The 24078-nt window shown below is 36.6% G+C and overlaps 1 protein-coding gene across 6 annotated transcripts in view; it reads left to right on the top strand.

Moving 5' to 3' along the window:
- wrd (Protein phosphatase regulatory B subunit well-rounded) overlaps positions 1-24078 on the top strand; it is a 309843-nt gene that overhangs the window by 106567 nt on the left and 179198 nt on the right. For 5 of the 6 annotated variants that reach the window (XM_069819094.1, XM_069819093.1, XM_069819092.1 and 2 more), the window contains one exon: positions 7734-7953. In XM_069819094.1, coding sequence (XP_069675195.1) covers positions 7734-7953 — 220 coding nt within the window. Of the gene's footprint in view, positions 1-7733; positions 7954-22571; positions 22972-24078 lie in introns of those variants that run through there. The other variant, XM_069819096.1, reaches the window with a different exon arrangement.

The raw sequence follows: 24078 nt of genomic DNA, 5'->3' as shown, positions 1-24078 counted from the left end.
AATAAGTAATGATATACTGTTATACATAACATATATTTAGATTGTACACTACTTCTCTGTGAGTAGAATGTCTTGCGGTCACTGGACGTGGTTAATGTTTACGTTAACAGTGGACAGACTTAGTTATTTTTAACAGTAGTTTGTCTGATTTCAACAATAAGTACGTACAAATTCCAAATACTTCATGATATTTTATTTTAATTAAAGTCATCATCATCATCATCATCATCACTTCATGGTTTAGGCTTAGTGCCTGTTCCGTCTTCACATTTTATTCAGTTCCACCTCTTCTTAGGACGTCCGACATCTCTTTTGCCTTTAGGTTGGTATTGTTGTATCAGTGCTGCAATTCTTTCATTATCCATTCGAGACAGGTGTTCTTTCCACTTTTCTTTATAATCTTCAACTTTTTCGTATTAAATTCTTTACGGATATCCTCATTTGTTATCAAATCCCTTCTTGTACATCCCTTTACTCTGCGAAGAAACCTCATCTCCGCAGCCTGTAATTTACTTTTATCTCGTTCTTTAATTATCCATGATTCGCTTCCATATGTCAACATGGGTACCGCCATAGTTTTATAGAACTTTAGTTTTGTTTCTTTTCTAGTTTTATTTTTTAGTGTTCTATTTATTGTTCCGCATATCCACTGGAATTTGCTTATTTTGTTGTCAATATCTCTATCTACATCATAAGTTATATTACAACCTAAATAATCAAAATGAGATACTTGTTCTATGGACTTATTATCAACTATTATTTTTGTACGAATTGGAAATTTACCACTGTGGGCCATTATTTTAGTTTTATGAGTTGATATGCTCAAATTATAGTTTTATTTTCCTAGTAGGTGTAGTTTGTGAATGCCATATTGCAATTTTTCTTCACTGTTTTGTATTAATGTTACATCATCGGCAAACAGAACATTTAAAAATGTATCTTTACTAATCTTTATACCTCCACTTTCCATTCTTTAATTAAGTCATCTAGGTGATAGGCTGCAACCTTGTCTGAGTCCTTGATTTATTCTGATTTCTTCTGTTTTCGATGTTCCTGTGTTTATTATTATTATCTTTGTATCTGTGTAAAGGCATTTTATTATTTCTATAAAATGTGGAGGGTAACCTTTATTGTACATTATTTTCCATAATTTTTAAAGTATATAATTATATTAAGAAATTCGAATTACAAACAAAACAGTAAAAATATATTAACTAAAATCCTAAACCGTTATAGATTAACGTTTCGTAAAATTAGAAAAATAAGTGCCTGGGGAAGCTGGTGGCGGCGGTGATCCGAGAAAGTAAGGAACTTAACTCGTAGAATAAAAGTCCAAGTTGAAGTCATACGAACTCGATGCTATTATACTCCATGTTAAAAAAAACTGTATGAGAATCTATTGAACATATTAGAGGTGATGCTGAAGCTCGCTAATGATGCTCATTATCTTAGACACAAGATGCCAAAATTATTAACCTTCAGCTAAATCTGTAGCATGATCTCGCCACAACTCTAATAGGTAGACCATAATTCAGATCCGATATTAGAATCTAGGTACTGTGTTGTAATGGGCTCTAGTCAGAAGATCTGACAAATCTGTAAGACATAACTGCCTATATGTAATATCAGGTTCGTTCCAACAAGCGGTTCATGGATCAGTTCGTGTACGGTTCCTGTACCATCTTATGCGCATGCGCTAGTTGAGCATCTGCTATGGGATTGAAACTGGACTGGACAGTGGACGCTGTTGAAACGCTTTCACGGATCGTTATGTACTAAATCCAGAGATGCTATAACTGTGATGATCTTTGCTAAGAACGGGATGCTTAATTATTATCGTTTCGCAGCTAATTCTAATTGCAGAAAATAGAATTTCGGTCATTTTCTATAAAAAGATGACAAAAAATATCGAAGGCAAGAATTCCGCCAATTCAATGTCGTGCACTGGGGGACTCTCATTTAAAAATAGTTTTTTTTTTTAAATTATTAATGTATGTATGTTATTTATTATACTTTTAATCAAAGCTGCATGTTGAAATTGTAATTAACTATTTCAATACCCAAATAATTTCCATTCCCTTTCTTTTTGGCGAAAGTTTAAATTAAATCTCTAGTTTTATCATTCGTCTGCACTGTCACTTTTCATCTTTAACCTCATTGATGTGAACAGTCGACCATGTCCTTCTTCAGTATCCAGGAGACGTTGGTGAGCTTATGCGCAAGCGCGTCTAGCGTACTCTTCCGTACATGCCTCAAACCGCGGACTATTTCTGACCGTTCCGAACCCGTGTCAAAAGCTTGCTGGAACGCCCGACTGCAGTACATGTTTCCGGTTCAGGACTGGTTCGGATTGTGTTGGAACGCTTTTTCTGTACTGCGCATGCTGACGACGGTTACGGACGGTTCCTGACTGCTGTTGGAACGAACCTATCGATAGGTAACAGACTCTCTCAAATCATAATAATAGGCGTCCGGAATCCCTTAATGACAAAATTGAAGTAAAATTCATATTGTAAATTATCTTTAAAATATCTGAATTTGGCCATAAATTTTTCTTAAGTTATAGACACTTGAGTAATTTAAAATTATTTAAAATAACAGTAATTCAGCGGAAAAAGCAGTCTCTTCTGTCTTCAATAAGACACCTGCAAGAAACTGGAAATTCCAGGTGGGCCTCTTACAGACGAACAATCCTGGAATTGCGTCACATAGTACGGAAGTTCAGAGCACTTGAAAATAAATTTCTTAGCTGTAATTAATACAGTGTTGACCTTCATTTTTCATATAATATAATAATAATAATAATAATAATAATAATTTCTCATATATTTCTCCACAGTACCATGTTTCTCCGTCATGGCCGCTAGAAGCCACATTTGCCTGGGAATTATAGCCTACTTCAAGGATAGACTGCAGGGTATCGCATAAGTTTGATGTATGAAAAGTGATTGAGAATGATTGTATAGAATTGGGAAAGAGTGAGTTGCGGCTCTTTTTAATTGGTACTGTCCTAACATTCGTCTGGAGAGTCTTGGAAAATTACGAAAAATCTAAGTCAGGATAGCTGGCTCCCTGGAATGGAAGTCTTGATCCAAATACAAGAAGGGAGCGATGACTACTACGCAACAGCGCCCGGTAATAATAATAATAATAATAATAATAATAATAATAATAATAATAATAATAATAATAATGGTGTAGTTCAACATTTTCACGGTATTGAAAGTGGTGTGAAAATTCTGGTGTTTTTGCTTATCGGGTCCAGCATCAGTGAAGGCAAAGCAATGCTAAACTGTCTCTTGGTTTCTAATACCCGTTTCTCCAGTACTGAACATTAAAAGCAACTTAGAGTGGATGTACAAGGTTTTTCAAAAGCAACACATAATTGCAATTCAAATTTAATGAGGAAATTTTGGATAAAAAGCTCAGATACGTCAAACCTTTTATTTAGAAAGAAATACGCATTTCTATGGAAACAAAATAATTTTTGCGACCGGTTTTTTCGAGTTATGACGTCATCAAGAACGTTTTTAAATTACACTATAGTTTATTCATGTCCTCTGAAAGAGTGTAATGTAATGAAAATATTTAATTTGTTTTGTACAGAAACACTGTGGTTATGGTTACTATGGTAACAATTTTATTGTTTATGTATTTTGTTTTTTTTTTTAGTTGGTTATTTAACGACGCTGTATCAACTACTAGGTTATTTAGCGTCGATGAGGTTGGTGATAGTAAGATGGTATTTGGCGAGATGAAACCGAGGATTTGCCATAGATTACCTGGCATTCACCTTACGTTTGGGGAATATTCGAAAAAAAAAAACCAACCAGGTAATCAGCCCAAGCGGGGATCGAACCCGCGCCCGAGCGCAACTTAAGACCATCAGGCAAGCGCCTTAACCGACTGAGCCACGCCGGTGGCTTATTCTGTTAGTCTCTGTTTTATAAAAGCAAATCCGCACACATTAGAGGCACTCCAGACTAAAATTGAGCATGAAATAAGAATTTCAGTTGATAAGCTTAAGTGAGTGACTGACAAAATATTCTCACGATATCAGGCTTGTATACGAGCGGAAGAACATCTCTTTCAACATCTACTATAAGGTAGTTTTCATAATCCATTTTTTCTTCCGACGTTGTGGACAGCATTTTACCGACTCGTGCTCGATCTTTAGACCAGTAGCCAGATCCCGTACTGCGGCAGCCATTCACTTCTTCTACGCTAGAAGTTTTCCCATAAATGTGTCACGTATTTTACGACCTGATTTATGAATGATTGTGCTATGAAACGCCTGTCTGTTAGACTATCTGCACATCTTTCAGTCACATGTACTTGAGCATAGACTAAACATTCTGTCTGGAACAATGTTTCAGGAAGCTCACTCGCCAATATTTGACATAATGGAAGGACTCACTAATGCTGAAGAAGCCGATATTCATGAAATGTACGAACAGGAGGAGAATCTACAAACGTGGCAAGGAAGCTCTATCGCCAAGATTTCTAAATACCGTACTCAGATTCCAAATAGACGCATGTTCTTTGCTATGCATCATATACTCCAGAATACTGAATCTGTTGTTCCTGGAAATATTAAAGAATCTAAATATACGACATTTTTCATGTCTATGAAATAACTTCTAAGATTGAGATTTTTTTACATAATGTGGTTCACTATAGGCCCTATTATCCCCCCGTATTACGTCTAAATATTTGCACGTCCCTTACACGTTGTATATTAAATAGCAACGGACTTTTATTATTATTTTTACTTGGTTATACGTCCACACCTGTGGAGTAACGGCTAGCACGTCTGGCCGCGAACCCAGGTGCCCCGGGTTCGATTCCCAGTCGGGGCAAGTTACCTGGTTGAGGTTTTTTCCGGGGTTTTCCCTCAGCCCAATATGAGCAAATACTGGATAACTTTCGGTGTTGGACCCCGGACTCATTTCACGGGCATTATCACCTTCATCTCATTCAGAAGCTAAATAACCTAAGCTGTTGATAAAGTGTCGTAAAATAACCTAGTAAAATAAAATAAATACTTGGTTATTTAACGACGCTGTATCAACTACGAGGAATTGGTGATAGCGAGATGGTATTTGGCGAGATGAGACTATGAATTCACAATAGATTACCTGATATTTGCCTTATAGTTAGAGAAAACCTCGGAAAAAACCCAACCAGGTAATCAGCCCAAGCGGGAATCGAACCCACGCCCGAGTGCAACTCCGGATCGGCAGGCAAGGCCTTAGCTGACTAAGCTACGCCGGTGGTCTGTTTTTTTATTAGCAGGTGTTGTGTAGAGAGAATGTCAGGTAGTAACATGGCCAGTCCTCGGCGTCGTCTCGCCAAATGTATCGCTATCACCATCGATGACAAATAATGTAGTCTTTAAATAATAAACTAAAAAGTATTATTCACCGTATTTCCACTTGAGAAATGGTTCCTATACTGCGACGTATGTGATCTCTCAGTTCCTCAATGAAATTCTAACTTCGGAGAATTATAGCCTATTCTGAACTGTCTGAATTTCAGGTGCTGATTTCGTTAGCACATATGAATCTTGCATGAGAATTCTTAGTGGATTAGAGTAAACTACTTAAATTCAACCATTTCGTTTTGTTGAAAATTCACTAAAACACAAGGAAAAGCGAGAAACACGTCTTGACTGAATAGCCATCGATATGTGCTTGTCGAAGGCCACAGTATCTTGTCCTGACCCGCAACAGTCAGGGTCAGTGGCTGTATGGCTGATGATTGCCATCTGGATCATTCAGTAGGCCTACTCTAAGTCATGCGAAGCCACACACAACAAACGTAAAGTAAGGTCGTTGTTTTTCGGTAAAACAAATTTCTCCTCGCTTATTTCTACTAAGTTTATGCATAAACTGGTACCATTTTCTTTTATTAAATTTAAAACCATTTATTTTACATTGCATTGCATTGTGTTCGACTGACTTCCAACCTTCTGATAGTTTTTCTGTTCCTTGACTGAAGAAATCCTGTGGTTTGCAGTTGAAATCGTAAGATCAGTTTTGAAGAACAACTTCGTTAGGTATTAAAGAAGATTTCCCAGAGATTGTTTGATAAAGAGCGGAAAAGATGACAATTCTGCTGAGGAAGACCAGGAGAATGAGATGGATGTGGGATGACTTCCCAGCTAAGCTCTTGGAAAACCGCTTTTGTAACATTAGCAGTATGCAGATAGACATTATCATGCAGCAGAATCACTTGATGCTGTACTCTCGATCATTTCTCTTGAATTGCGCAGTAGTCTCGGTCATTTCTCTTGAATTGCGGCCTTAAAGCGACTGAATTGTTGGCGATAGATTTCAGCAGTGATGGTTACATTCCTCGAAAGTAATTCATAGTAGATGACGCCTTCGTTGTTCCACCAGATACAAAAACATTAACTTACTTGTTAGAGCTCAGCTATTCCTTCCTGTTCTTGACTTTGTTGTAAAGACACCATTTTTCGTCATTAGTAACAATCTGGAACAAAAACGATCGATGTTGATGACGAGTTAAATGATTACCGAGGGAAGAAGTAGAAATGATAACACCCACTGAACTTTGCCTATGGAGTGCTTATATCGTGCGATGGTTGATTGGTCTCAATAAAATTTATCATATTGGCTATTTCTCGAGTTGGTTAACGCGTCTCATCGTGAATTAAAGATTTTAAATAGACTTCATCAAAGTCGGACGGTCGTCTTGGACATGGATAATCATGGCCCTCTTTAAAACAAGAAAACGATTTTCGTGCTTAAGGCTGGTTCACAATAAACCGGGAATGGAAACGAGAACGAGAACGGAAATATTGTTAAAATGTATTCAAATCGACCCTCCCAAACACTAACATTGTAACTCAATTTTTTATGGTTTTGAGTTATGCTAGTTAATATGGTCTTGAAATGTTTCTTTGTCTTTCAGTACTAACATTGTAGCTCTAAAACTTCGTTTGCTTCTCCTGAAAAATGGAAGAAAGTGAGTTACAATGTTAATACTTGTGACGGTTGAAATGTAAGCATTCACAATTAATTATTGTGTACATTTATTTTAACATTTCCGTTCTCGTTCTCGTTTCCATTCCCGGTTTATTGTGAACCAATCTTTACTTTCGCCGATGGCGTTCTCCCTTTAAATGAAATGGTTCTAGTGGCCTCCGATGCCTTTACTCTTCGGTTAAACTTGAAAGGATATGTCGACAATGTTATTTATTCTTTAGACTATAATTAACACAAACTTTCTTAATAATTGTAAAATTCATTACTATGACATTAAAATGACTGTGCCAGATTTTCTTACAAATTTCCAAGAAAAACAAAAATGTCACGAACTTATTTATCAAGGTGTTAATTACGTTATACTAAGTGTGTTGATTTTAATACAGTAAAAATGTACAGTAGACCTATACAAATTACTTGTCTCATGTGAGCGTAAAATAATAAAAAAATAAAGGATTTAAATTTTAGGCAACAGTTCTGCTCCCATTTCGAAGAAAGTCTTGCATAACGACTTACATCACCACTTGAAAACATCGTCCTGCGAACTTCGGGTCATTAACGATAACCACTACAACACTGAATAAAACTTTTTCAACGATCATTCTTGCTTCCTGGTGGCATATATCCTTCCTTATAATGTATACATAGCGCATCAACTTATTGTTTTCATCTTCACTGACTGTAGGATGATTTATAACTGTTGTGTTTTGTTATGATTTCCAGATCAAAACGAACACTGCGAATTCGACACAGGCACCGGCAACGCCCCAGCAGCCACCTCAACAGCAGCAGCTCTCGCCAGGGGCCAATGTACCGCCCCCGACGCAAATCAACAAGATCAAGTATCCGGGACCGCCTCACATCAAGAAAGACAAGCGGCAGAGTTCTTCCAGGTTCAACATAAGCAAGAATCGCGAGTTGCAGAAGCTGCCGTTGCTAAAAGGTGAGACAGAGAAATCTCTAGTATAATATATATTGTTACCAGGGCCGGGTATTTATGAAGATCGCGAAAATCACGACATAATATTAGATTTCAAATTCAAATTTATTTACAATTTACATTTGAAATGAATACATATGAATAGATACCCGAAATGAGCATTTTTTACTAATCTTTACGAATTAAGTGATTCTGATTAATAATACTATGCGGATAAAACAATCGCGACAAATCGAGAAATAGAGTTCTAATAGCGAAACATGAACACATTCGCGAATTATTACTACTGCGTCGTTTATAGCGAATTCCATGTTCTGAATTTTCTTTTCGTTTTTTTTTTTTCAATTGAATTTGTTATATATCCAAGTAATTATTATTACATGGTATTCCAGATGTTCTGATTACATTAGTGAACCCAAAAGACGAAGATTTCAACATTTCACTAATAATGTGAAAGTGTTAATTTAAGGGCTGCAAGTCTTTTTCATTCCAATGAATGTGTGTTAAATACAGTCTCAATTCAATAAATATTATCTATTGGCCAGTCGACCTAGTTGGCGAGTTGGTATAGCGCTGGCCTTCTATGCCCAAGGTTGCGGGTTCGATCCCGGATCAGGTCGATGGCATTTAAGTGTGCTTAAATGCGACAGGCTCATGTCAGGCATGTTAAAGAACTTCTGCGGGACAAAATTCCGGCACATCCGGCGACGCTGATATAACCTCTGCAGTTGCGAGCGTCGTTAAATAAAACATAACATTCTATTGGCCATACCACACCTTTACCAGAATCCAACGAAACTTTAATGTTAATCATTTGGAAAGTAATATTCATACTGAGTTAATACTCCAGTTCCAAAATAATTATATTTTCCAAGATTTCCATTAATCTCCGTCAAGAGTACAAATCAATCTCCAGCAATCTCCGCCGACACCAGTATTAAAAAAGACAAATGATAAAATTAATCTCCGTAAGTACCTGCCCCTAATTTAACTCTTACGCTAAGCTTATGAAAGTAAGGAAAGAATTAGTAAATAATAATAAAACGGTTTAAAGAAAACTGCGTCCTTAATGTACAGAACAATTACAAATAGAATTAACATCAGTAAAAGTGAGACAAAATATATTTATTTGAATAGTTGGAATTATCAGAATGATAATTAAAAATTATGCTGATGAAAATGGTGGTAAAGTTGAAGCTAAAATCGATTTTTATATATTTTTAAAATCCGTTTTTAATGACGCATCTACTGTACTGTTATGTAACTGTACAGGATGAAAGTAATATAGCTGTGCAGATTTTAACAGCTTATTTCTTGGATAGAGTGCAACAAAAAATTCTGATACCATATTAGTTCCAAATGAATCCTACTTTTCTCAGAAAGAACTAATTTTCCCTTAAATGTTAGCACTATTTTACTTGATAACTACAATGCCTACGATTCTGATTTTTATTCATATCATTAGAGAAACTCATAAAGAATGCAGTTTTTAAATAAAATGGACGGTTTTCTTGCAAATTAAATAAAAAGATTAACACGTATCATTATTCCGTGTCATTAGAAAGTCTGGCAACTGTGCTGCATGAAGAAGATAAAGTACGAACAAGAATGTCACTGATGGCACGTTAAAGAATTCAGTACGAAATACGTAGAAAGTTTTGTTATATTCAAAGCACCGATTTTTTAAAGCAGTATTACCGTACTCTATTAAAAATATATCGTCGCTAAATTGAACTAAAATCGTCTCCTTTTTACTCTTTGTGTGAAATAAAAGGAAAGCAGTGTGGCGTAAATGAACGACAACTAAGAGAGCTTTAGAAGCGTAGGTATAAACACGCTGCAACCATTCTTATGTAAATAAAACTTTCCAGAGTTTATTAGCAAAGGAAAATTTATCCTTTGTTCAGCCACATTTTATTTAGTCTAGTTTCTGGAGTGTGTAACAATTATCGAAACAGAACACAAGAGCTTCTTTAAATAACTTGTCTCAGGCTACTTGGTGTTTAGAGTTGAAATTCTTACAGCATAAACACGAGATGTTCATCTGAAAAGTAGACTAGAAACAGATTGGAGAACGATTAAAGTGGCTGTTAAATAAAAATATCGATGTAAAGAGAGATCGAATATTGAAAAGTAAACATTTGTTAGTCAATTTATTTAATGTATATAGTATAATGTAAAGGTAGACATTGATTGAAATCTGATTTAAAAATAATGCTACATAAAACGAAAATCCAAAGCTCCAGTTTCAGATTCAAAGTACATATAGTAGTTTAGAAATTTCGGAATTTTCAGTGCAACAAATATTGCCAAACAGGAACATGTTAAGTGTCTGAAACCAGTGCACAGTAATTGAAAATGCTTAAGGGGGAACAGACGCAAAAATGACAAAAGATATGAAAGTTTGTTGTGGTCTTAAAAATAGTATGAGGTGTTGTGCAAATCTAGTCTTTCAGGTAAAGCTCCCTGTAAAGCAGATTTGAATAATGTCAAGGGAAAAATTGTTCCGGGGCCGGGTATCGATCCCGGGACCTCTGGTTGAACGTACCAGCGCTCTGCCAACTGAGCTACCCGGGAACTCCACCCGACACCGTCTCAACTTTTCCCTTTATATCCACACAACTCGCGTGGGCTGACGAAACGCCAGAGACCCACATCGAGTGCACACAAATTTAAACATTTATTGGCAAAGGGATATATGTTTTAACGACATCACACATTGAAATTTAAAATCAAAACTCCACGAAATTTACGAAAGCTTGAACATTTTTAATCACATTTTCTTAAACGTAACTGTAAGTGCACTTATATCCCTTTGCTTCTGATACCCTCATATGTCTTTATTGTGTATAGTTTCTTCCATTCCAAAGTACCTGCATCTCGAACAGTTCCAATATATATATATATTTTTTTTTTCAAAATTTTTCTTTAAAAAAATGTGCACTCGATGTGGGTCTCTGGCGTTTCGTCAGCCCACGCGAATTGTGTGGATATAAAGAGAAAAGTTGAGACGGTGTCGTGTGGAGTTCCCGGGTAGCTCAGTTGGTAGACCGCTGGTACGTTCAACCAGAGGTCCCGGGATCAATACCCGGCCCCGGAACAATTTTTCCCTTGACATTGTTCAGTATGAGGTGTTGTTCATCATATCCCAAATTTTTTTATTATATCTTATTCCTAAGTACTCTTAAAAATTTAAATTCTAGAAAGTTCCTCCATACGATGCATCTTCAATGCTTACTTCAGTTCTCCAACTTCACTTTCACACAGTCAGTCATATAATATCTTCCTTATGATACTTGATACTGTCGACATGGGTAGCGCAGTCGGTATAGCGCTGGCCTTCTGTGCTCGAGGTTGCTGGTTCGATCCCGGCCCAGGTCGATGGCATTTAAAAGTGCTTAAATGCGACAGGCTCTTATCAATAGATTTACTGGCATGTAAAAGAACTCCTGCGGGACAAAATTCCGGCACACCGGCGACGCTGATATAACTTCGGCAGTTGCGATCGTCGTTAAATAAAAAAAAAAAACTAATGTTCAGGACCAGCATCTTTTCACAATACAGGCATCTTATTGCTGCTTCTTCACACTTATCGACACAACAGACATTATTTCCCACAAGCAACAGCATTTGAAGTGTATTTTTGAAGGAGTTTATTTTAATTTTTTTGTGACATATTTTCTAATGAGTAAGTATAAAATGCTCTTCATGTTAAGTCACTTCAGATTGAAATTATTCCGTCAAAAGCACACGATTTGTTCAACCTTTGGACGTCTATTTCTTCCGACAGTGCAAGCTAGTCGTTCGACGTCTGAAGGACTGTTTCAGGTATAAATGTATTATGAAACCTTCGGATACTAACCTTCACGACAGAGTTTTGCATTAAAGTTACATTCAGTTGTTTACCATCAGTTCTGTTCCCCTTTTCTACAAGACATGTTAATATATGCATGGAAAAAAATGTGGATACAATACAGAAAGAAAAATAAACTCCTTCAAAAATTTATTTCAAACACTGTTGTGTGTAGGAAATAGCGTCTGTTGTGTCCATGAGTGTGAAGAAGCAGCCATTATAAGATGCCTGAACATTTCTTGGTGAACCCGTATTATCATGTGTGAACATAACAGGTGAGTCTACCTTAAATATTATCCATTTCGTCTTAAATGCAAATGTGAAATATTCCACTTCTAGATTTCTAACAGGGATAGAAGAAAGTAGTTTTCTCGCCTCTAGTGCTCTCTGCAAGTAAGCTGTGCAAGAACGACATGCAATTCAGATTTTTAAAATTGCTATATTTTCACAAATATGCAATTCCGAAACGAGAGACCTTCACCATCGTTTTCAGGAGCCTTAAATGAGTCTACATTAACACTTTCAACAAAATCCATCGTGTCCTACCGATATCCTACCTTGTAAGTGAGTAACCATTTTTTGAATGTCTTTTTTCTTTGCGACATTTCACAGCAGCGCTACAATAGTAATATACGTTACAAGAGCGGTATGTTGACGTTTTCATGGTCGAGGAAAAGATTGAAAAAGCGAAACGTAGTTGAGCTTTTTTAATTTCCGAGAACATGAAAACAAACATACCACTCTGTATCGTACATTATTTTGTGCGAAGATCGTTTATTACATACCTGAAAGACGAATTTATAAATAGTTGCAATGAAATCTCCATGTTGGTTTCTGTTCAATGACGGCAACTTCGGGAAACCAAAATATCTTTCTTCAACATTGTTGCTATAAAATGTTTTCGTGTTTACTATACTCCAGCAGGCCGTGATATACGTCTGTCTTTTTTTTTTTTTTTTTCCCCAGTCTATAAATGCGAACTTAAAACAAACGGTAAGGTTATGTAATGATTTATTTTTCATTTTAATATTTTAACAATATTATTTATATAACATATTGCAGTAATAACATCCGCATCTGGAATCTTGTTGATTTTTTCACGGCTTCCTTAATGTTACTTGTATCAGGAATGCAATAAGTTTCGTGGAGTAGTAGACTTTACTTAATTTTTGCAAATATTTAAAAACAATAATTAACAGTGCAATTTAGGTGAAATTGCAGTGATAAGTTTCCAGTTTATAATTATTACTATGTTAAACGTCTCTAAAAATAATATGTTAAAAGTCTAAATCAGTAAAATGAATGTTGCGCTTAAGCGGTAAGAAGAGGGAAATTGTTATGTGTGTTACGTTGGGAATACTGAATGTGGTATTTCACACTTACCGCGTATTGGTTCTGTGCGGAAAACAAGCAAATACGCACGATCTCGCACAAATTATTTATAACTATCACACACATTACGCACGTGATAGCAGCATCAGAGCGAATAGCACTCAAACCGACAACACGCAGCTCTCTGCTTGGCAGCATATGCAGCTGATAGAAAATGCTACGTTCTGATTGGTTCAGAAGGCTATCGCAAAGCGTTCTTCAGTTTTTTTCATAGGAAGGATTGGCAACCCAAATAATAACTGCCAAGTGCAAGGTTACAATGGCTTGGGTATAGGTAATCCCAGTAGTCTTTTCCCTAAATGGGTTTCTGTGAACACTTCTTCATTCTGGAGTTTTTTTTTTTTTTTGCACATGTTCAATTCATCGCAGTCTTCTTACTTTAATTATGACCACAATATCAGGTTCATTGTAGAAACCATGTGAGGGGGTCAGAAGCAAAGGAGTAGAAGTGACATTTCTAAAAAAAAAATGAGTTAGGTGGTTCAATAAAGTATGAAAAATTTAGTGGCAAAGGAATATACTCGTATGTTTTAACGACATCACACATTGAAATTTAAAATCAAAACTTCACGAAATTTACGAAAGCTTGAACATTTTTAATCACATTTTCTTAAACGCAACTGAAATGCACTTATATCCCTTTGCTTCTGATCCCCTCATATGTCTTTATTGTGTATAGTTTCCTCCATTCCAAAGTACCTGCATCTCGAACTGTTTCAATATATATTTTTTCAAAAATTTTCTTTAAAAGTGTTCTTTATTCTCATCTGTTTTGTGAGTGCCCATGTCTCATAAGCATGGACTAGAACAGCATAATTGATGTAATCTGTATGCAATTTTGGTTTTTTATAAAATTAATTTACTCTTTAACTACTAATTCCACAATTTGGGACATATGACCGACATCTACGGCTGATCACTAGAATCCAGAATACAAAGCAGAGGTTAACTTAAAAATAAAATACAGTATGATTTGCGGAGAGAATACAAAACAATGATAAATTTAAAAATAAAGTACAATTTGATAACATATAACATATATTTGCCTTCTGTATGCTGGCATTAATTTCTTGTTTTACATTATTCTCATAAGTAATTCATGTTCCTAAATAGTTGAACTTGTCTACTTTTTCAAATGTATCTGTATTAATTGTGATATTATTTACATTTTAATTACTGGTAAGCAGAAAATATTTTGTTAACATTTACTTTAAGACCAGTTTCTTGTGAAGCTTGTAATAACAGTAGAATGAGCATTGTAGGATTTCATGCTCGGTTGATAGTAATGATTGCAATAAGTATTTTTGTAAAATTAAAGTGAATTTTAGGAATATACTTCCATGATCTTTTTTTCTGCCATAAGTCTGTGAATAGTCACTGTGATAGAAAATAACGTTTATAGGAAAATTAGCAAACACCGTTTTGTAACATTAATGCGAATTTTAGGAATGTACTTCCACGATCTCTTTTTCTGCCATAAGTCTGAGTTAGTCACTGTGATTGAAAAATAACGTTTATAGGGTAATTAGCGAATACCGTTTCGAATGTAAAGTAATTACGATTGCAGTAAAACATTCTCATCTTGTAGTGAATTTTAATATTTTGTAAGTCACTTTCATAGTCATATTTTGACTCTTTTTTCATGATGTACTTTTGCTTTAAGCAGTGTGAACTGTACTGCTAACAGTAGCAAGCGTGCTCTTCTTTCCAACTGTCAAATGACCAGGACAGCAATTGACAGACATGGGAGGACCGAAGATAACTTGTATAACGTACATTTCCGTCGTGATACTTCATATATTAAACAAATGTCCTTTTCCCTTCCCCTTCTCACGCCATTTATAAAATTGTGGGGTCAATCACAGTATTGTTTCGGTCGATCAATATGCTTCCCTCTCTTGCCACTAGAGTGCGGTCTTGCTTTGCGGGCTCGTATCGCTATGCACTGTGTGCAATTAACCGGCTTCGCTGACTTCATCGGTGCGTGTTGCACACAGATTTGCCATAGGTTTGTTGATGTTTGGCACTCAATAGGGATATCTTATGCAAAGTTTTACCGTTAGATGGCAGGAGCGTTCCATGCGGCGCGACATGTTGTAGGGCTATATTATGTCATATGCTACAGTTGATTACGTTTTTCTGCTTGTTGGTTTTCTGTGCGTGTCAAAATTATATTTATAATTATTTTGTATAACCTAGGATAATTTCATATATTCAATATTTCCTTACCTCATAATTTAATTTACAATAAATAATAGCGCAAATCTGTATAATACTGAGCGATTCCCCTTAAGAAATGGGTGGGGAAATCTGCAGTATGCACAATATACTGTAGATACGAGTAAATTGAATGTTCATTAACCTAAACGAGAACTTTGAGAACGAGATGCACGAATAAAAAAAATAGAAACTTTGTCGAAGGTGGATCTTGCCTCTTTAATCGTAAGTATTTAAATACCGTACGCTAAAATAGAATATGCTGCCACCAATGTGTTTTTTGTATAGGGAAGGGACTATCTAGATTTAATTCCTCGTATTTTTTCTATAGTTGTAGAGAGATCAAGTGCAATGTTTGATAGGATGATATAATATGATCACAGTAGTATGACGATTATTATTCGTGCGTTTTGTAGGTTATGGATAAGGAGTTTTGAATACTATGTAGTATTATTGTGAAAATTTGAAGTTAGAACATGGTTTTAATAATTAGTCTAGAGTACATTAAAAACATTATTCACAAAATGGATTTCACTACGGATCGTCCTGGATAATAAACGTCACACTTTATCGAGAGTTTACTGCAGGCGTAAACTTCGAGACTCCTACAACTACTGCATATAATTTAAGGCATCTAAGCTAAATAGCTCGCTGTCGAGGTTGCATATGTTTTTATTAATTTTTCTTTCCCCTCTTCCAAAATGAAACTGTAGCAGTAATTCCTTACTTGAAGTAGATACTTTTGTTTAATAGCTAGCACTTTCAAAGCGCAATTTAATTAGTTCTATTTTTTAAGGTTTAAAGTATATATTCAGAACATTTCGGGACCCGAATGAAGATAAAAAAAAGCTTTCCCTGGTTTTTACATATAGGAACATAATACAAATTTGACATTTTGAGTTGTTTTTAAGAGTATTTAATATACTAATACACTACGTATATCGTCAATGTTTATATACTGAAAAACAAATGCACACGCAAAGCGCATCCCTCAAAGTACACGTGCGCTATCTGTTGGTGCTAGTTCAGGATATCCCTATTAACACTTAAATAGTAGCGTGCTACTTTCAGCCTCCTTTTCGTTGTTTCGGGGGATCTGGCAAACTCTTAGAGAAGATAAAAAGCAAGCCACAATATGCCTGAAAGTAATGACAATTTTAAGCATGATGACTGATGTGTTGTATTATTTTCATAGTTAAACGTTTGACATGTCCTGCCTCTCAAAATCTAGTTTAATCGCGAGGAACGATACTGTGTCAGTCTTCTCCAGTTCAGCCAAAAAATCAGACATCGCTACTTTCAACCAAGATATACTTTGTCTGGTCTTTTTTATGCGATTGTATTTGTTACAAAGCCTCCGCCAAGAAGACAAAGATAGTTCTCCGCTACAGACTTGTTTTGTTTACTCTCGCATCAGAAAGGTGACTGAAACACGTGTTTCAGTTCGCAACAATGCGGCAACGCTGGAGGGTTGCCACGGTAATGTAAACATAATCCTGTAATGGGATGGGCAGGTCAAGTTCTGTAATATTTTCGTCCCCACTTTCACAGGAACTGCCAAGGCCATCAGCACTCTTTTAGCTGTCCAAGTATACCTTCCTGGATTACCTTGTAGCTGCCGTGTCTGACCGCTCGATCATCGGTCTGTCGCGAAATTTCAACGCTTGCAGTGCCTCTTCAGCCACTTTGTATTACTCCAGTGCGTTGTGATGCGAATATATATTATGTTTAATGTAAAGGAGTGCACTTTAGTGATAAATAATCGTAAAAAGCATTTTAAAAGATAATGTCTGGTGAATGAGCCATTCCATTTGTAATGATACAGTTTGTAACGCCGGCCGATGTCTTTCCTGGTGACAGTAAGTCACTTCTGTAATTTTGAACTATTAATCATGGTTCATCAACAACCGATGGAAAGTATATTACTGATATAACTATTATTATCCACTGCACAAACAAGTACAGTACGCATGTGGAATAACAACAGTTCGACGCTGTATACAACAGAGAGCTGTTTCACTAAAATTTACAAGATACCTAAAATGTACAAGGGAATCTAAAAATACACAAGATGGCTAAAGTGCGCAGGATGCCTTAAATTATGAAAGACACCGAAGAAGTATATAATAAAATATGTTGTAAAAGATAGTAATAATATCTCAGTCTACTATATACAGTCACGAAGTTTGAGTTTTGAGGGTGCTAGAAACAATAGACTGTGACTGTTCTATTTTGCATTGCCTGTAATGAGGCGATATTAGCGATCCTAGTGGTGAGCAACTATCTAATGTTTGCACATTTACTACGTATTGAGCTTCGCGACTGTATATACTAGACTGTGGTAATATATATATTATACTAGTAGAGTCAGAAAATACCGGAACTTAGAGTGACGGCGCCGTGCTCTATAGGCAACTTCTCTGCCTTGTCCGTGTGATATGTGACCTACTCTCCAGGCGTATAGACTCTGTGCGGCTGCGCATGAGAATGGGGAAGACTAACGTAACCGGAAACAGTAACTTTCCGCTTCGTTTAGTGAAGACGTTTAAAACAGTGCAGATTTCCGCTTCGTTTAGTGAAGACGTGTAATATAGTGCAGCTTTCCGCTTCGTTTAGTGAAGACGTGTAATACATTGCAGCTTTCCGCTTCGTTTAGTTAAGACGTGTAGGTATATGTGGTAAAATGAGCTTGAAAGAGCTTAGAGGTAACATTAAATTTTGTGTTAAACTCGGTAAAATATTTATTAAGACTTTGGCACTCATGCGCCAAGCATATGGAGAAGAGGCAATGTCTCGGACCCGAGTGTATGAGTGACACAAGCGCTTCACAAATGGCCGTCTTTCAACGGATGGTGATCCACGTTCAGGAAGACCCAGATCGGCAAGAACGGAAGAAGTGATAGCTCGAGTTGCACAAGAAATCAGACGAGACCGCAGAGTCAGTATATGATGTGACTACTTTGTTAGGCATTTCGCATGGTTCTGTCAATTCATTCTCCATAGTGATTTGAAAATGCAACCTGTGTGTGAGCACGTTGTTCCAAGAAGTTTAACTAACAGATGAGCAGCGGGAAGAGCGGCAACTGGTTAGTGGAGACCTGATTGACAGGGTGGATCAGGATCCAACTCTCTTGCACAGAATGATCACAGGTGACGAGACATGGTGTTTCCTTTACGACCTGCAGCCAAAGCGATAGTCTTCAACTTGGAAATCTCCCGGTTCATCACGGCAAAAGAGATTCCGTGCCGACCGACCGAAGGGGAAAGTAATGCTGAAATGTTCTTCGATATCCAAGGTCTCGTACATTTCTAGTTTATTCCTGAGGGTTGAACTATCAGTAAGGAGGCATATGTTGCAATTCTTCGTCGTCTTCGTGATGCAGTTCGACGAAGAAGACCCAACTTGTAACAAGGACAGAATTGGGCTCACCACCATGACAGTGCCCCAGCACATTGGTCGCTCTTGGTGAACGAATTCCTCGCACAACACAAAATACCTGTCCTTCCACAGCCACCATATTCTCCAGGCCTTGTTTCAGAAGACTTAATCTTATTTCTAAAGGTCAAATTTCTACTCAAAGGCTCCACACCTGTGGAGTACCGCTTCTGACCGCGAAACCAGGTGGCCCGGGTTCGTTCTCGGTCGGGACAAGTTACCTGGTTGAGGTTTTTCCGAGGTTTTTGCTCAAACCAATATGAGCAAATGCTGGGTAATTATCGGTGCTGGACCCCGGACTCATTTCACCGGCATTATCACCATCTCATTCAGATGCTAAATAACCTAAGATATTGATAAAGCTTCGTAAAATAACCTACTACTAACCTACCTACTCAAGGAACGGCGGTTTGCGTCAGCCGTAGAGGTGAAAATTCATGCGCTCTGCGGGAAGTGACCAAAGATGGGCTGCAGGAATGTTTCAAGAAGTGGCATGGACGCTGACAGAAGTGTGTCACTGCCCAGGGGGCGTACTTTGAAGGCGGTGTTGTGTAAATGGTTATATGCCATCTGCAAGAAAGGTATCTACACATGTTCGCACTGAGTCTATACGCCTGGAGAATAGGTACATACCATACGGACAAGGCAGAGAAGTTGCCTATAGAGGATGGCGTTGGCAACCGAAGTTCCGATACTTTCTGACTCTACTAGTATGTACATATATTTATATAACATTTATGCTTTCGGATAAAATAGGGCTTAAGAATTGTGTATTCAAATAAATAAATAAATAGTTTTTCTACGACATACTGAAATGAAGTTATCATACAGTGATCATCTGTATCGAAATGAATGTCGTTTCGATACAGGTTATTTCGATCAGATTTCTTATTTCAAGAAATACCATTGATTTTGAGATGTTAAATGCTTTAATTAAATGTTTGATTTTGCAGAGAATAAAGTATTGCTCACTTTTACAGCTTCCTCCATTATTTGCATTTCATCAAAGTTGCTTGAATCAGACATTATTGTATAATTTTTATATTTCAGTTAACATTAAAACTTACAGAATGGAACTATGATTTCATTTATTTATTTTCGTACCCGTAGGAACTGCAAATAGAATCACTTGCATTCTTTTGTTTCCCACTGTCTCAAATGTCGCTGTTTTGTTTCCCACTGTCTAAAACCATATTCATACTTTCATATCTTATTGCCAGTATAAAGAAGTATGTATCTAAATATTAATTTTAATTTTTAACGAATGATTTTTATCTAATCTTACTACAGGTCTAGAAAATAGTTACATGTAACTCTCATAATGGTTATTAAGACACTCGTGTCTCAATAGCGATCATTATAAATGATTGTTGCATAAATAACTAATATATAACTCAGCTTAAAGTTATTCAAGATAATCAAACCGTTTTGCACATTATAGTGTTGTTTTAGTACAGCATATAGTGGGGCCATTTCCTGCTCGTATGAGTACTGATACATGCACGCACGCACACACACACAGGGTGAGAGAGAGAAGGGCATAAGCTGATGTGATAAGATATGTATAAATTGTTTAGAATACTAGGCCTAATGCATGTAGTACTGCACACTTTTAGTGCAATGTGGCATGCGGCAATAAAATATGGTAAAAACGTATACACAGTCTTGTTAAGTTTTTCTAGGTATTTCATAACCGTCTCTTCTCCCTTGTGACATTTCTGTTAGAATTGGTATTGTACTTTTATTACATCTTTTACAAAGTGTTTGAAAATGCAGTGTCTTAAACTAAGAGCATTTCATGATAGGTATATATTATACAGGTTGTTTCATTTATCGTAGTTTTCTGCTTAAGGGCAGGTCTTTCACTGCAAACACAGCATTATCCAGTCTTCCCTGTTTTACTTATTCCTCTTAGTCTCCGCATACGATCCATATATCTTCAAGTTGTCTATCATCTGATATGTTTTTCTGCCCCGAACTTTTCTCCCGTTCACCATTCCTTTGAGTATATCCTTCAATAGGCAGTTTCGTTTCAGCCAGTGACCCAGCCAATACCTTTTACTCTTCGTGATCAGTTTCAACATTCTTTCTTCACCCACTCTTGTCAGCACAGCTTCATTTCTTATTTTGATAGGTCACATATCGATGGCTAAGAAGTGATACTTCGTATCTACAAGATGATCATTTAGTTTAGCTACAATATTATTTAGATTAACTACATTATTATTATGTTCAGAAAATTGGACAGTCTTGTCCTCGAGTAGAAGAGGTTGCAAAGCAGGAACATATATAAAAAGTTTGTCTATTTTAGGAGAAATTAATTTTTAAAAAACTTTTGATTTACCTACAAATTTACAGATATGTGTTATTACTTCTTTGTCAACGTCATGCAATATAATATCGAGGACTCAGTATTCATTTAGAAATGCAATGGGTTTTTTATACAAATAATATTGGTCTGATTTTTGTTCATATGGTCTACATACATTGCTTATCATTATGGCGTTATCAGTTATCAGGTGTTGGTGATGGTGCTATTGTGTTTAAATTACGTGTCATCAACCATGGCTATTTGCATCTGTAGGTTTTTGTACTTCAAGATCTTCTGAGCTTAAATTTTCATAATGTATTTTGTCTATTATAGCCGTCGTCGTCATCGTCGTCGTCATCATCATCATCATCATCATCATCATCATCATCATCATCATGGATTAGGCTACAATATTATTTAGATTAACTACATTATTATTATATTCAGAAAATTGGACAGTCTTGTCCTCGAGTAGAAGAGGTTGCAAAGCAGGAACATATATAAAAAGTTTGTCTATTTTAGGAGAAATTAATTTTTAAAAAACTTTTGATTTACCTACAAATTTACAGATATGTGTTATTACTTCTTTGTCAACGTCATGCAATATAATATCGAGGACTCAGTATTCATTTAGAAATGTAATGGTTTTTTATACAAATAATATTGGTCTGATTTTTGTTCATATGGTCTACATACATTGCTTATCATTATGGCGTTATCAGTTATCAGGTGTTGGTGATGGTGCTGTTGTGTTTAAATTACGTGTCATCAACCATGGCTATTTGCATCTGTAGGTTTTTGTACTTCAAGATCTTCTGAGCTTCAATTTTCATAATGTATTTTGTCTATTATAGCCGTCGTCGTCATCATCATCATCGATTATGGATTAGGCCCCTTGACATGTTCCGTTTCAGATTGAAAGTTGGTTCCTCCATCGCTTCATGGGCGATAACAATCATTGTATTTTTTGTAAGGTGCACAACATTTACCCGGACTTCAACCTTGTATTGAAAATGTATGATATAAATGTGTACCGGTTTTCTACGTAATATAATATAAACAACATGATATGCATTAAAAAATATGTCGTTTCTGCGGTAGAATTAATTTTATTGATCGTGTTCTACATTGCAGCGTCTGAGTATGCCAGGGATCCGTTAGGTTATTGAACCGTCTCTGAAATTGGTTGTATTTGCGAAAGACACGTGTTGTGCACGTTTCCGTATTATTGTTCTGCTCGTAGCTTGTTAATCACCAGGAGAAGCTTATTGGAAACTTTCCAGTGGTTTATTTCGTCTCTTTGTTAACGAGCAACCGTGGCTGTCGCGAAGTAGTAATAACTCCCGTCGCTGAGAGGCGCGCGTGTGCAGCCGCCATGTTTGTAAGCGCGCCGTCCAGTACGATCTGTCAGTTCTCTTCAGTGTGTTCGCGAGTGCAGTAAGTCTCGGCTCATGAAGTTGCTATGACAACATGTAGCGGGTGTGGTGTGTATTGTGTAGTGTGAGTGGTGATCTCGCGGGGTGAATGGTGCGATGGTGCACAGTGAGGCCGGGCCCGGCGCTAGGGCTATGTTTTACCGAGACACCGCGAATACCAGTTCTCTTGGCCTACCCAAAAGCCCCAGTTTTCACAGTGGGTTAGATCTTGTAGCTGCTGCTGTGGATCCCTGTTCAAACACGGTGGCGGGGTTGTCGCAGGTCGGTGGGGTGGACCCCACGGGTCGGGGAGGCACCCAGAACGGTGACGCAGCCCCCGGCGATATGCTAATCTACAGCGATACTGGATTGCCGAGACAGCTGCCCTCCTTACTGGGTAAGAATTTAATTGTCGTTTTGGTAAGGGTTGAAGCAGGCCCGAACTGCCATTTTATATTTCCTTAAGAGGGATGTTCGTGAGTTGCGCACTGAGAGACTGTCACAACAGCTATAAATTCTTAAAGCAATGCAGTAAACTGGGCATCAGCTGCTGTAATCCTCTTTAGAACTAAGGTTTTGTGTATTCCTGGGATTTATTAAGGTTTCAGTCTTCGTTTGTGTACTATATTTATTTATTTTAAGTGTAAGAGAAGTAGGTGTCATTGCTCTCGATGCGAGCAGTGCATTTCATATCTTAAGTAAATATGAAAATATGAAATCATTCGTAATTTTCCCTACATTTACACTATAGCAATACAGTTCCATGGTGGTTAGAAAAATAATAGACTTCTGATTATTCTAGTCGCTTCTGCTTCAGTGGCTCCATTGTACCCACCACCTTCATTTCAAAAGGGCGGAGTGATGCAGCCCTGAACCCTTACCAATTTCATAATGTTACGCACAGTAAGTTTTGGTCGTATTTGCCCCTTCGTTTTTACGATAATTTATTTCGAGGATTAAATTACTAATTACGAATGAGACTGCCCCCTCTTGCTCATGTTTTTTCTATAAGGGTACAGTGAATCGTCATTAAGTTACTTCAGTGAAGAGAGAAAAGTAATAATAATAATAATAATAATAATAATAATAATAATAATAATAATAATAATAATGTTTTATTTTCGCTGGCAGAGTTAAGGCCATAAGGCCTTCTCTTCCACTCAACCAGCCTTAATCAATACAATACATATTTAAATTACAAATATTTACACTACACTTAAAAGGTTCTCCAGCTATATTCTTCAGTTAAGTTTTAAAGACTAGTAGACTACATATTTATTTAAATTTAGATAAACCTATAAGGTAAAGTAGTAACTTAATTTATGAGCTAATTTAATTCAATCAATTATAATTAATTTAAGATTTGAGTTAGCTAGTAAAATGATGAAAATTAATTTAATATAAGCTTACTAGGACTATGTAAGTAAAATAAAACTTAAAACAACCAGTTAAATTGGTATTGAATACTATAGCCCACTGGGTTCATTTTGCTATCTCTTAGAAG

Source organism: Periplaneta americana, chromosome 2 (genome assembly GCF_040183065.1).
Source record: "Periplaneta americana isolate PAMFEO1 chromosome 2, P.americana_PAMFEO1_priV1, whole genome shotgun sequence".
Lineage (NCBI taxonomy): Eukaryota > Metazoa > Arthropoda > Insecta > Blattodea > Blattidae > Periplaneta > Periplaneta americana.
This window is presented reverse-complemented; position numbering and strand designations above follow the sequence as displayed.